This window comes from Falco naumanni, chromosome 4, assembly GCF_017639655.2.
Source record: "Falco naumanni isolate bFalNau1 chromosome 4, bFalNau1.pat, whole genome shotgun sequence".
In the NCBI taxonomy this organism is placed as follows: domain Eukaryota; kingdom Metazoa; phylum Chordata; class Aves; order Falconiformes; family Falconidae; genus Falco; species Falco naumanni.
The window spans coordinates 23,614,932-23,630,407 of NC_054057.1; the positions used below are offsets into that span (position 1 = coordinate 23,614,932).

At 39.9% G+C, this 15,476-nt stretch overlaps 1 protein-coding gene across 1 annotated transcript in view; it reads right to left on the reverse strand.

Annotated features, from left to right (window-relative positions):
• Window positions 1-2,063: 2,063 nt before the first annotated feature.
• The window catches only part of LOC121088110 (T cell receptor alpha chain MC.7.G5-like), a 42,069-nt gene continuing 28,656 nt past the window's right edge, over window positions 2,064-15,476 (reverse strand). The window contains exons 3-8 of the mRNA XM_040593822.1: window positions 9,968-9,983; window positions 7,346-7,395; window positions 4,513-4,794; window positions 3,804-3,857; window positions 3,355-3,471; window positions 2,064-2,727 (exon numbers count right to left, since the gene is read on the reverse strand). Coding sequence (XP_040449756.1) covers window positions 3,356-3,471; window positions 3,804-3,857; window positions 4,513-4,794; window positions 7,346-7,395; window positions 9,968-9,983 — 518 coding nt within the window. The 3' untranslated portion in view covers window positions 2,064-2,727; window position 3,355. The remainder of the gene's footprint in view (window positions 2,728-3,354; window positions 3,472-3,803; window positions 3,858-4,512; window positions 4,795-7,345; window positions 7,396-9,967; window positions 9,984-15,476) is intronic.

Here is a 15,476-nt window from a genome sequence, read left to right on the forward strand (position 1 = left end):
AACTCAAACTGGAATAATTAGATCTAGACAGATCCTTCCTAACAGGAGGAATGGTTCAAATAAAAAATCCAGCAGACTCGGCCTAGAAGTTTAAGAGCTGGAAAGGGATTGTGTGTCTGCACAGGTATCTGCTTCTTTTAGCTGGATCTTGTGGCCTAGTACCACACCGCCTGTCCCATTGACATCCCTTCTCTAGACATGAGCAGCCTAGCGGTGCCAGGATTCCTCACTGGGTACAGATACCTCTCTTCTCCCCAAGGGCGTACTTATGCACTTTGTTCCCTCTTCCTCTCTCATCTCCAGTTAGTCTAAGCTAGCATAGGTTGTTTCTTGCCCTGGGAAACTAATCCTTTCCTTCCAGAATAAGGCCAGACACAGCCAACTAAATAATTTTCTCCAGGTAAAGTGAGAAAAACAGGCTGTGTCAGCTTTGGCTACAGTATGAGGATGCCTGGACTGTCTTCAGTGTCCAACCTTGACATCATGTCTCAGAAACATTATTTTGGCCAGCTGTGACACAGCCCTCTTCTTTCATATACTCTGACCTGAAATAAAGTCTTAGGGGAGCCACAGGCCTGGCCATCAGGCTATCCCACTCCAGTGAGGACTAACTTTGATCACTGTTGGTGGGTGATGGACTGAGGTAAGAGACTGATCGATGGGTATTCCCTGCTTCTCATGATCCACAGAGCTGAAGACTTCGAACCATCTTCTCAAAGGCACCAGATTCTCTTTTTTTGACTGAGACCTAGATAACAGACTTGGATGACTGACATTTTAGGGAGTTAGTGAGGACACAGATGTTGCCACACTGATAGTTTTCCCAGTGATACACAGAGAGGTCTGAAAAACCTGACCATGGAGGTATCACTCAGATCATGAATATTTTTGTGATGGAAACGAGGGCTCTGGTGCCCTATGCTTAGGAACAATAGAGACTGAAGTCGTTACCTGGCTAATAAATTTCTATATGAGTCAGTAGTCACACATTTGTAGATCCCTCTTTTTGCTTGTGCAGTGTTGCAGATTTTAATTCTGCCAAAGCTCTCAGGCATAACGAAGGACTGCTTAGGAAGATGTCACTCCTTGATTGCATAAAGACACAGAAATGGTACTCGAAATCTGCATTTTGTCTGAGAGACTGGGAAAATGTGTGGAGTGCAAGACAAAAGGGATCAGGGTGTCATCAGAAAACCAGGATAAAAATACTAGTGAACCGCTCCCTCTGATTTAGATTATGGTGGTAGAATGCACTAAATAAGCATTTTACTGTTTTTAGATTTGTCATGCAAATTTCACTTATCTTCTGCATAGGGTGAGGGTCTTCCTCTAGGTGTCTGCAGGGTCTGAGGGACTAACCTGACAAAGCTTAATTAAACAGACCTTACTATGCATTCTGTAGAGGCTGTCTTAAAGCCAGCAGTAACTCAGTCAGCATGTGAAAAACCTTATTTCCCCTTCAGGATGTGGTTAACTTGTTTCTCAAAACAAGGAGTTAATCTTACATGGTGTAACTTAGTCATGAATGTTGACCACAGCATCCTGCTTGTTGCTTGTGAGAGAAAGATGAGCTGGGGAATGTGTGTGTTGGGGTCTTTTTAACTAATAACCAAGCTGCTATGGAAACTATCACTCCATCAAACACAATTTCCTGTTGGCCTCTTCCTAGTATCAGTGAGTGGAAAAAAACATGTTTTCTTCTCTTCTGATATGTGTAGTTCCCTTCCTCCTGCTCATATTGAGCTCTTGACTGATTTCTCCTTGGACATGTGTGTCTTTTTGCCATGATGCAAAATATCTTGCTGGGGTCTCTTCAAAGTGATCTGAAGGATCAGACCTCATTCAAATCCCCTAAGTCTAGAATTCATGGCCCTACTGAAGCTTTTTAATGTGCCGAAAAGAATCTCCACTTCCCTGTACAAAGTCTAGAAAAGACAAATTCAGCCAACAGGAAATTTAGGTTATCAAAGCTGCATTTCTAATCCCAGTGGTCATTAGAACAGTTGGATTTCAGCAATGTCCATCTCAAATTCAGAAGTAAAAGCATGGAACAAACCACAGTATTTTGGCTCAAGTAAAACTTTATTTTGCTTATTACTACAGTAACCCAAAACTCATGTGCTGTACGCTTTGCAAAAGAAATACAGGTTTAATAAAGAAATGCTTCTATGGTTGAACATTGTCTGGTTGAATTGAATCACTTCAGATCCAATACAGGTCTTCTCATCTACACTAGAAACTTATTGTTATTAAAGCTATCTAAAAAACATTAAAGCTATAATTAGCATCTACTGTGCCTTAATTCTCCAATCAGTAATATATCAATTCTACAGATAGCAATGCAACATGCCTTCAAAAGGTGTTTTAAAAGGGTCACATATCTGCAGTGAGGATTGGATTTTTCAAAACTGTTGAAGTAGGTTGGATAATTATCTGCAAAGGCTAGAAAAGCGGGGAGATCTATTTCTGTTTAGCAGGGGGATGAGGAAGAATACAGTCTCCTCAGTTCACAGAGAAAAAGAAATAGCAAAAGCAGTTACAACTCTTAAAACTATATAAACTAGCTATGCAGGATTCAGCAGTATAAAATGGCTTAAGAGGAAGGTGCCTTGTTTTCTGGATGGTTATCGTCAGCAGATTTGATGTTAGCTGTTCAACCTGTTGTACTGCTGGTACACGCTCTCTCCTGCTGTTCTTCAGATTGCTGTTGCCTTGCTTCCCCACTGTCTGGAAGAGCAAAGTGTGTTTTAAACTACATGTAATGCAATTTGGCCTATGTGCCACTGTTCAATAGCTGTCAGATCAAGACAGAGGTAGGCTCACAAAACTTAGGTTGCGCTATCTGTTGTGCCTCTTTGGATACCTTAATTTAAAAATCCTCCCCCCTCCTCTCTTTCCTCCCACTACTTCACGTTTGTGTTTTGGCAGCCTTGCTTTTGAATCTTTATTTGTCTTGATTTTTCTCCAGCCTTTGTGCTCTGCCACTTCAAATAGTCAATGAGATATCTCTTAGGCACTTCTGGTAATACCTGAGTTGCTCTGGCAAAGCAAGTTTGCTGCAAAAGAAATTTGGGAAACAGCCACCAAGAACTGAGGTTTTGATACAGAAAGGGGCTGTTTTCTTTGTGATTTGGGAGAGAGGGTGGGAGGTTTATTAGTTGTTTTTTTGGTGTTTGTTGGGGGTTTTGTGGGTTTTGTTGGTCATCATTGTTTTTTTCCCCAGAAACCTGCAAGAGTTATTTAAAGGAAACAGAGTCAGATGAACAGGTATCACTGCTTGTGGGGTTAGAGAATTATACAAAGACAGGTATGTGCTTCCAGTATTTTTACAGATCAAGCTACGTGCTTCCTTACCTCAGAAAAGAAACAACTTGATACTCATGAGTGTATTGAAGGCAATACTTTTTGCCAGCAGGACTCTCAAACCCAACACAGCCACAGACAGCATGTTTGCTTTCTCCACTTTGGTATCTGTGTAGTGATAGAGAAAAGATGGGAGAGATCATGGTCTAGATTTGGATATTGTGATATTGGCAGGAAAAAACCCACAGGTAATAGTTTCAGGAAAAGAAACAGCAGCAAAGGAAAAGATGATAAACATGGCAACAACAGGGGAGATGATGTCTGTCTAGACTGGATTTTGCTTTCTGTTGCTTGCCTGTTGCTAAACTAGCTACCTTGGAAAGGCAGATTGTGTTTGATGATACACTGTATTCTGATTCCTCTACCCCTGAGAAAGTACATTTCCATGAAGATATCCCCAACATAGTGATGTAACTTCACAATCTATTTAGGTAACTAACCTTGAGCAGAGGTGTCGCAAACGTTCCCTGTTACTGGTTCTTCAGCCTCCTTTTCTGTAGCATGATAAAGAAAAGGCATTATAAACTATATCCACATTTTAAAAAGGATTAAACAAAATGTGTGTGTATATATATATATATATATATATATATGTATCTCCTTTCCATAGGAACATGTGGGCAGTATAGTCTGAGGCTTAGATGACTAGTCACTAATTCTAACATTAATTTGAGGAGAAAATTTCTTCATGCAACTGCAGGAAACAAAAGAATTCCTGAATTTTTTTGGGTTTACTATTTGAATGAGCTTCATGATGACAAAAACATTCCCCCAAAGTATTAAAAGTGGTTTAGGAAAAAAACCCGACACACCACTACTTCAACATTTTGTTGTTTTTAGAAAGGCTATTTCAGGTTGTGCTCTAGCAGGTTTGCTGATATGTGGTGAAGTATTTAGTCATAAGTAAATGTACATTTTAAAAAAAGATTGTGTCTTTTTTCCCAAAAAAAGAAGTAGCTTCTAGTTGTTACAGTTAAGACCATTTATCTTAGATGCTTTTAAATATCTTTCAGCTCTATCTACTTGAGTACCAGATGTCTTTCCGTTTTCTGCTGGTTACCCAGGGCAATGCTTACTAGCAGGAGAAATAGCAAGTGCTAGAAGACACTGCCTCCAGAAATAAGTTGCAGCTGTACCACAAAATTGTACCTGGCAATGTTGCATTGGCTGTAATAGTGCTGCTGTTGAATTTGGCCATGCAGGTCACCCCTGTGTCTTTTGCCACGTTGACCACCTTAATAGTATCATACAACCCTTCTGATGTCAAAATGGATGTACTCTGTTCATATACAACCTCATTAGAGGTCATCTCCAAGCTGATGTTCTTTGGATAGAAATTCCTTGCCAAACAAGCTGCTTTCCCAATTCTGTCATCTTCTACTTTCTTCGATTTCATCACAATGACTTGTGGGACAGAACTTTTTTCATCATCTGTAAAAACAAGCATTGTATTGTCATGATTTAATCTTATTGCAAGTTTGCTTGAGTGCTGAGTCACTTAAAGCTCATATATACTCCAGCCATGACTGATTTCTAACATTATCAATGACTAACTTCCTTTTTTTGTCATTATTTCTTGCTGCTGCTTCCAAAGATCACACCAAAGACAGAAAGTGTGTGTGAAAGTAGGTTTTTTATATCAGCTTTAATTCCACAGGATTCTAAACTTCCTGTTGCCAAAGATTGTGCCTATATGTGAATTCTTTATAAGGGACCTGCAAATAAGGAGAGAACTTTTATGCATGCCACTCCAAGAGTCAAATTATTCTGCTTTCTCAACAATTTAATTCCTAAAAATAACACTTCTATCAAGGACTGTCTTGTATATTGATGAGACATGAAGGAATAACCTTTTTCTTTGCTCTCCCTTCCCTCCCTCAAATCTTCTTCTGATGTGGTTAAAAGGTCTAACCATAGCAAGAGCAGTAGGGCAAAGAGAAGTCAGTTTGTTGCTTCACTGTGGTGCAAGGTTACTCCATTGAATGGCATTACTTGCAGAAATGAAGTACTGCTGCTGGAGTGGGGTACAAGGTTGATCTTTTCAATAACATGCTCAAATGAAAGAAGGATTTTTGTCTTGAAGATGGGAAAGTAGGAGAGAAGCAGCCAGAAGTTTGTGAATTCCATCTCTCCACTCCTCCAGGAGTTTCTGATGAGGTCAAGAACTTTCAATTGTGGGAGAGGTTTTCCCCACTAGACATTGCACAAGATGTAAGAGATTCCAATGCAGTCTGAAGACAATGAAAAGAGAATAGGATTGGTACTTGGTTCAACAAAAGGTCTTGTGCCTGTTCCAAAAACTATGACCTTTCTCATTCATATGCTGTGCCATATTGTTAGTCCCACAGCACCAGGGGCAGTTAGAATTTGCAGAATTTGTATAATAAACTGATTTGAAGGGAAGGACACCTTGAGGCCTATGAACTCGATGTCCATGGACAAATCTTACAATCTGCCTTAGTTTAGTGTAATAACCTTCAGTAACAGTCCTTTAGCATTAAGATACCCATAAACATCAAAGGATGAAAAATGTGCCCTATAACTGGAGTTCTGAAAGAATCTAAAAGATGCTGACAAATTTTTGTGGGATCTGGTATCTCTGCTCTCTCACGCATCTTTTAGGAGAGTTACTATGAAACTTGCAGATGTATTTTTTTCATTTTGGAAAGAATTCTAGAGTTGAATTCCCAATTCCAAGCAATATAAATGAATGAAAAAGGCTTGACAACTGCAAAAGCCTGAATTGAAACTATATAGCAGTAATCTTCTCCGGGAATTTCTTATAAGACATACAAGTAATGAAAAAAGATTGCAGAGGATGTCTTTTAAGGAAAGAGTTGGTCTCAAAATAGTTTACTAGCCAGGAAATCATTATGATATCATGATTTTTTTTTTAAAAAAAATAATACCTTTGCCCTCAGGTCATAGGTGGAGAAACTAGGGTGATTCCACATACAATGCCAGGACAATATTAGCAATATGAATTATAATAAAAACATGAAACTGAAAGGAATCATCTAGCATGCTTCCTTGTCAAAAAGGGCTCATCTTATAAAAGGCTATCAGGCATATCAAAAAAGATTTACATGTCCAATTTGACAGCAGCATCCTGATGGATCTCTGCTAGAGAGGTGCATTAGGCTTTGAATTTTGCATGGCATCTGCCTTGCAGTCTGGTCAAGAGATCCCTCAGGTCTAAAATTTTGTTCATCACAGGATGTTTTTTCAAGGTTTGATCAAAGGGCTCTGATTTTACTCTCTTTCCCCACCACCCATACCCTAGTACTGAGGAACTGAGTTGAAAGTCAAATGGTACTCTGCCATAACTTCATGGGTTGGCTCTACTAATAAACCAGGCACAACTCCATGCTTGTCAACACCTACAGCAAACAGATGCCAAACAGGAATTAAACATTCCTTGACTTCATTTGATCTATTCAATTTAACCCAAACTCTGAACAATTTAGTAAGATTAAACCAGTACAGAGATCTTGGATAAGATTCCATTTAATGCTTTTGTACATTATTCTTCCCTTTTCTCAGTGCTGTCCTTCAAACTCTGACAGAGTAGAGTCTTAGGAACTCAAATGTCAACCTCCACAGAAACTTTATATCCCTTTAGACTGTCCAAGTGTGATTTTAAAACCTAACAATTACTACAAAAAGCTTATTAAGACGCCTGAGTAAGTTGACAGACATTAGGTACCAAAGAAATTCAGCAAGACAGCAGACAGGACTTGCTCTTGTGGAGCCCAGATTCTTTGGTGAGTCCTCAGAAGTGGGTTCAGCATGTTTTTTATACTTAAATTGTCTAATTATATATAAAAATGCTATACATAGAAAACGTAAAGTCTAACCAGTAACTTCAAGGCATGGGGGACTGCCTTACTATAAAGCCTGAATTTTAGGAGGAAGAAAAGGAAAAAAGTGAAAATCCAAATAACAACAACTCAGAAAAGATTAATGTATAAATAATACCTACTTGGCTCCACACTCAGTTGAGTCCCATTCCCAAAAACAAGAGCAGCATTTACACACAGTTGAAAAGCGTAAATCAAAAAAGGCTTATTTCGCTGTTCCTCCTACATACATTTCCTTTCCTGGTACTGTTGCATGGTTTTGTCAGAACCTGTTAGTCCTGTGCATTCTTTGTTACCTGAGATATTTAAAGGCTTTTCTAGTTTTCTGATCTCCAGTATTTCCAAATAACCAGTATACCAGCAAGCTGCTTCTCTGGCATAACTCACTCAGTGCAATGTAGTTAATAAAACAGAATTACTTCTTTATCAGACCCCTGAAGCCTCAACTGAGTCCTGTTGTTTTGCATTACCTGAAAAGAAAGCCATGAATTCCTACCACTGCTTATTTTTGGGAGGGATTAGGGATTTGTGTTTTACATTCTGTCAGTGGCATTTCATTAGTACAAAAAGTTGTACTTCTTTTTCCCTTCAGTCGTACAAGGTCATGGAAGAACTATATATTCCAAATGTTGTAGGCCTTAGTATTCTTAATGAAAGTTTTATCTAGAATAAACAACTGAGTCCTCAAGAGAATATGTCTTGAATATCTTATAGTGACTGCTAATGCACATTTTCCTATGTCATTTTGGTTTTGGGGATTCTCAGAAGATTTGGGTAATAAAGTATGTCTGTTCTTAGCATCTTAAAATGCATATTAGTATCTCCCAAAGAAATCCAGACTTAACAACAAAAGGGTCAGGTTGCTCAAATTCTGAAAATTTTGTTTTCAACTTGTTAATTATTTCAACAGAGACTGAGTGACTTAGATGCTTAAGGCCTTTTATCTCTTAATGTCAAATGTAAGGAACAAATATTTTCTTGTCAGCAGAACCAACACACTAAACTTTTTTTAAAAAGACGTATAAGACCCTTAATGTGAGAAAGGAGTATCATGACAGCATTTCTGTAGATGTCTAACATGGCAATACCATTCCTCAATCTTGTTGGTTGTTTTTTTCTTGCCAAATTCTACTATTCTCTATGTCATATTCAAACCAACGTAGACCGATGTTAAAATAATTGCATCTGGCAGTTTCTTATGGTCCTACATTTACAACAGGACCTGCTGGTTGGAAAGAACAGATCTTTCTTCAGAATTATAACTTTGTATTCCTTTGTCCCTTTGGAATTGGAAGTGGACTTAAATTGTTCCAAAACAGACATTTATTCCCACACAAAATAACCTACAGACCTGGACAGATATTAGGCATTACCTAAGGGAGCCACTTGCCCTTCTGGAATGAGAGCAGGATGTTTTAGCTATGTAAAATTACATGGGACATTTTTGCAGTACTGTAAAGACATGCAGACCTCTGAAAACATTGCAACAAGTCTTAAGGTATGCACCTGGATGCTTAATATAATACAAATCAACCTAACAAACTCCCCTGCTGCCCCAACATTCACACTCCCACAGAAAATCTTGGGGTCATGTCCACCCTTTTTGTACATTGTGAAATTCCAAATAAAGACAGAAATAACTAAGGCTTTTCATAATCCCTGCTAACCACATCTGCATTTTCAAAATCTAGGCAACTTGGTAGCCAACTTTCATTAATTCTAAGTGGTCTTGGATATGAGGCAGTTGTGAAAATTCAAGCCCAAGGATAGTTAACCTCCTTCTTCCTCTGTCTCCATGACAGTGGAATTACTTACCTGGTGATACTATGAGTGTACTGGCAGTGTCAAAACCTAACTTCTCACACCAAGAGCCAAAGATCTGTCTCAAAACTTCTCTCCACTGTCAGCTCTTCACTGAACTGTGCATTCCTGCTCAAAATAAGGCAGTGAACACTGGAGGATAGGGCACTTCACAGTAAATTTGTGCCACAGTCCTATCCAGACTGGAAATAATTATGACATGTTAAACTTAAGCAGTACACACCAGGTTGGGGGTCATGGAGTAACGGTGATATATAGAGTTAGCTCAGTTGTTCCTGTTAAGCTTTCTTAAGCAGATACAAGCTGAGGATTCAGCTTGAAACCCTAGCCAAAGAGAATACATTCTAGGGATTACTGCAGCAGAAAATTCTTACAGTGAACTCAAACCATTAGATTCCTTTGTCATCCCCCTCCTTAATTTTAACAACATTTCAAAAAATAAAGTAATGGTACTTACTTGGTTCAACTGTGAGAGTGGTCCCACTTCCAAATAAAAGCTTTTCTGCACTCACACTGCTAATACTTACTCCAATAAACAGCTCTTTCTTCATGGTTTTCAAAAGTGTTGTAAAAACAGGAGATGAAAAGCCAGATATTTGTCCTAACTATCAACATATGCAACTCCATGAGGGTACCCAGAGCCACACTTTCTTCCAAAACCAGAAAGGGAAAAACAGTACTTGAATAGTTCAATAATTGCAAATAACTTGATTGAGTACAGAATTTCCAAGTTCTCCCTTTCCTCCAGCTTTTAGAAACCCTGTGAGGTCTGTATTTCCAGGACAAATAGAAACATGAAAAGAATGCTGTATTTATCTCCTTAATCATTTCAGTCACCCATCTTCTTTCTTCCCGAAAATATATTGCCTTTTTCCTTCTTTAGGTTTTTGTACAGGGCCCTATGTTGTTTATATCATTGTGGAACTCCAGCCCCTAGACACAGTGATACATTTCATTACAAAAACTCTCTCTTCCTTTTTCACTATACAGACTTTTGGATTACACAGGCAGTCACATGACTTCTCGAGTGGTTTTTAACACAAAATACCACATGAAGAAACTTTCAAAGAAGTTTTCAAAGAAGGGTCTAAAATAATACCAGAAAAGTAGAATTATAAGTGGAAACTTGGGGATTACATGACACCTCTGAAAAGTCTCATGGAGTTAAGCTGGATAGAAAGCAGGAAAAAAAACCCAGTAATTTTAGTGCTATCTCAGAGCATTTTTCAGAGCATTTTATGAAAATTCTTCTGGGCTGCCAGAAGCGGCTTTTTTACCTTGAATTTTGTTTCAGTGCTCAGGAGTATGAGGAATATGCCTCATCTGGGCTTTTAGAATTGGTGTTTGGGGGTTATTTGGTGCCTTAGAAAGTCTTCATGCCTTTTTAAGATGAGAAAGTAGGCAAAATGATTGTACTTTGTTAGGTAGGGGCACTGTACTCATGGAAGTATCTATTAAAGAGCAAAGGAGTTCTTGCATATTTATCAAATCCTTCCTGAATATCAGTTTCTGCATTGTTAGCACTGTCTAGGCCTTGATAGCAAGAAATGGACTCAATCTCAGAGACACTGTGGCTTCAAGAGTCCACTCCTTCCTCTTCTAGCAAAGGAGAGGCATATTGAGTCTGTGCCCACCAGGATGGGGAATGGAGATTCCCATTATGATAAAGGCTGCTGATATGACTTCTGACACCAAGAGGAATGGTCTTGCTTCACCTTAAGTTTTGCAGCAACAGATCATAGCAAATGAGGAGCTGGGAGCTCTGTCAAATGAGGAGTCTGAGCCCATGAGCCACACAGGAGCACCAAAAAAAGTGGTGAGTGTTAGCAACAGAAGGCTCCCTGCTGCACGGAACAGAACCCCCCTCTGACAACTGGGCCTGTCATCTAGGGAGGTTTACTCCTTGCCATGGACTTGGATTCGGGACATTGTTAAAAGTCTTTACAAAACTTACCACACCTACCTGCTATTACCTCCTGCTGCTCTTCCATGTGGGTATGATATTGCTAGGGGAGTCCAGGAAATTAGCAAGCAGGCTCTGGGGATGATGGTCAAGGGCATGTGGACCCAGGTGGGTTTTCTCTTTGATCCTACTGGTGAGGTGGAGGGTAGTGAGAAGGAGAGGATGGATCCTGCTGGATCCTGACTAAATGAGACAAATTCATCTTTGCCAACCTGGTAAGAAGGGTAACTAGGAACAACAGGGGAGGAAAAGAATGATCAATAATCAAGTGAGAAAGTGGTGGGAAGGATTGGTACAAAACATATGAGGAGTGATATGAACAGGACAGACTTCATAATAATAAAAATTTTTAACAAAAGAGCTGAAAGGGATGCACTTCAAGTGTGTGTACATAAATAAGTATATATGGGGAAAAAAAGGCCTCATACTGTTTCTGGGAAATCAGCATGGCTGGGTGCCTCTTTAAAGAGCCTGTGTAGAAACACATGCAGTATGGGGAGCAAACAAGAGAAATTAGAGCTCTGCTAGTAGTTGCAGGTCTATGATCTCATTGATAACATAGAGATGTGGTGGGAGAGCTCACACGACCCAAGAACTGAAATGCATGGTGAAGTGCAGGTTAGCATACATTGCCTGGGTTCCTCTCCAGCATGACCCAGTTTTTCCTCCGCAGCCTGGTTGCAGAGCTATGGGATGAGGGAGGTGTAGTGGGAGAGCTTACTGTAGTGAATGGAGCCAGGCTGAACAGGAAAGACAGGCTGGGAGGTGAGGAGGAGGAAATGCCCTGTCTGTGAGGAAGCAGCTAGAATGCATATACATTTGGGATGTACAATGAGCCAGCTGATAGCATATATGTCAGAATTAGAGGGCAGATCAGCACAGGTGACACTGTGATGGATGACTACTAGAGATCACATGATCAGGAAGAAGTAGACAAGGCCTCCTTCAGACCACTGAAAGAAGCTTCACATTCACTGGCCCTGGTCCTCACGGAGTACTTGAACCATTCCAAACATCTGTTGGCACGACAGCACAGCAGGGCTCAATCAAGTAGTTTTCTGGAGTGGAGCGATGAAAACTTCCTGACACAAGTGACTGATGAGCCTGACCTCCTACTTGCAAACAAGGAAGAATTGGTGGTAGATGTGAAGGTGAGGGGCAGCCTTGGCTGCAATGATCATGCAGTGTTTTGAGCTCAGGATCCAGAGAACAGGAAGCCATGCACGAAACAGGACTGCAGCCCTGGACTTCAGGAGAGCAGAATTTGAGCTCTTCAGTGATCTTCCTGGAAGAGTCCCATGGCTTATGGTTCTGGACAGAGAAGAGGTTTAGGACAGCTTCTTGATTTTCAGAGATTAGCTCCTTCAGGCTCAAGAATCATTCATCTTGACAAAGCAATGTCAGACAAAGGTGACAGAAGGCCAGAATTATGAACAAGGGGCTCCTGAAAAACTCAAATATTTAACACAAAGGAACCATACATGATTCAAGTCCTTCTTCTGATGTCTAGTAGCTGGGAGATTGCTTCTGGTCTCCTGTTCTTGTTTTTCATGCATCTGCTTCTGGACACTGTTGGATATGAAGTTGAAGGGATCTTTGTTCTTTCCAAAAAGTGTGAACAAGTCTTACCTACTCTGTGCTCTGGTAAAAATAGAACATAATGCTAAGCTTAAATGGAAACATCTAAGTACAGTAGGTTAATGCCCACTTGCTCAACTTGAGCTGACTATCAGATGTCTAAAATGACATGCTTGCAAGACTCAAGATCTGATGCTGAATGTTGAGGAAACTGTTCTTGCATAGAAAGGTCTTTCTGCTGTCTAAGTAATTCTGGAAATCAAATTTGTGTATGTGCATACAGTGGTGTGAGGAAAAAGAGACTATATAGGGCACCATGTTCCCACCTTCAAAAGCAGTCAGTGAGTGAGATAATTTATGTGTAGATGTTCAGTCTTTTTCAATCACTGTGGTACGTAGTTCACACAGTGGTAGACAGTTGTACAAAAACAACTGCTTTTTTCAGTGCCAGGTGATGTGTTCTCTTTCATGTCCTTTGAAGAGCTAGATTTTATTTTCCTCTTCCTCCACACTTTTCTACTTCTGAACAATCTAATACTATTCCAGAAGTTGCTATACACTAAAACTATTATCAGCATTGCCTTTTTTAGCAGATAGGGTAGTATTAATATTCTCACCAAAATATTGCCCATACTTGTCAAAAAGGGATATTGTTCCTTTTGAGTTGTTAGAGCTGTTCTCACTTAAATGACCTGATCACCATTTGGTCTTTTGAGAAACATCAAGACAGTTTGGGTGAAATATTTTAAAGGCTATCTGGGGACCACCTGCCCCAGTCTTATGAATTTTCAGTTGAGTTTCTTTCTACATTTTATAAGTCTTGCTGGACCTTCAAGTATTTATGTTCTCAAGGCCTGTTTTCATGCAAATAAAAAATAGAACATGTTTATGAATTGTTCAAAAGTTATTCTGGTTTAGCTGATAGTGGTTTGATGTGCTAAAGTTGCTTATGTACTCAGGTATTTGATTTTTAATATTTATTGTTAGAGTGCCATTTTTATAAGGGTCTTGGGAGTTTTTTCCTGATTATATGCACCAATTTTTTTCTCAGTTTCTTTGATCTTGTGAGGTAGATTATTTGACCACTGACTTGGCCATGCTTTGGACTTTTGATTTATTTATATGTGCCTTTAGCTGAGTTTGAAAGTGGGGAACATCTAGTTATGGCTGACTAAAGTTGGCTTTTAATTTTATTTTTATCTTATGTTAATGATTTGATTAATGGTTACCTGGCATTGTAAGGCAGTTTCTGAATCCTCAAATCCAGTTCTAAGACACAAAAGGAAATAGTGTTATTTCACCCTGTTCACAAATCTGCATGGTTCCATGCTGTAGTACTCAATATTTATTTGCATTATTGTTACCAAGTGCAAAGGCCTATTTCTCATTTTTAATCACTGTTTTAACACTAGTGCTGCTATATTTTCTGATGTATTTATTATATGTATTCTCCACCTTACTGCCTCCCTTCTCCAGGAAAGCTGTCGAGTTGGCTGGCATGATACTTTCGGTCTCCCAAACCATTGGCAGGACAAAGAGAACAAGCTCTAAATACCTCCTGCAACAGGCCTGGGTACATACAGGTGCCCCCCTACACCCTTTGCTTGCTGCCAAATCTTCTCAGAGCAGTGAGACCACACCCTGCTTGTCACTGTCACCAAGATCTCAGATGCAGTTAAACAGTCTTTTCCATTTGGGTGGCCACAGAAACACCTGCCTTCAACAGCCTCCTGCGAGCCACATGCTCGGATCTGTTTGGTTTAAAAGTTGAGTTCTGCCTTTGTTTTTCCTTTCTCTGTCCTGGTGCATGCCCTCAAAAAAATTGCAGGACATGCTCCAATAGTGCCAGTGACATGTTAGAGAGCATGTTTAGGCTGTGTTCCATGAGGTGATACTGAAGACTTCTTCTGGAGTTCTGCTTCAGAGGAAATGAGAACAGAGGGAGTCCCCCTTCCCTGCAGAAAGCTGTCCTAGGCAGATGAAGATAGGCTTTGGAGGGGAACTAGCAGGTAGTTTGGGCACACATGCTTGGCTGTATTCCTTCAGCTCTTGCTGAAAGGCCTACCCTGCTTCTTTCCAGAAAAAACTACCCCAGCCCTTCCAGCATAATTCTTCTTGATCCCCCCTCAAAACCTCCATTTGTATTTTAACACAATTTCCTTTTTTTGAGAACACCTCACCCTGAGCCTAGCTCCCAGCATGGCTAGCTGATTTCATCACATGTTTATAGGAGACTGTGTCCATGACTTTTACTGGTAAGGAGAGCTGCTTCTGGGAGACATCTGTCAAGAAGGTGACTTTTCTCTTAAAGGATGCAGTGGGCATTATGTTCTTTTGTTTCATGGGATTCAGTTACCCCATTCAACATTTCTTCCAAGACAGAAATATTACTGGCCATTAATTCCTTGGAGACACTATCGATGAGCTTAGGAAAGTAGACATTTAAGACCAAACAGTAAGTTACAAACTTCACTCTGGAGAGGACAGCTAGAAGTAGTGATTTAAAAACAGATCTATAATACCTGCTTGGGGAAGTCCCTAAGCTGCTGAAACCTACAACAAAGGAGAGTGGTTAACAGAAGAAATAAAGTAGCATTTGCTTTGTATTTATAGCCATTGCAAGACATCTGACACTGGCCTGACAGGCAGTCTACTGTGTTGCATGACTCTTAACCTAATCCACCGCAGCAATGCTTCCATAGAGCCAAACAGAGTAATCAGGATAGTTTGGGGATAACTGACCTCCCATGTATCCTTAACTCTTGTATAGGGTAATGAGTCCATGCACACAAGCATATGGATGCATCTGCATACGTCTCTGTATGTCTTCCATGAAATTCTACACTTCCAAATAAAGAAACGAATGGTCAGTACTCAGAATAAGAACATGT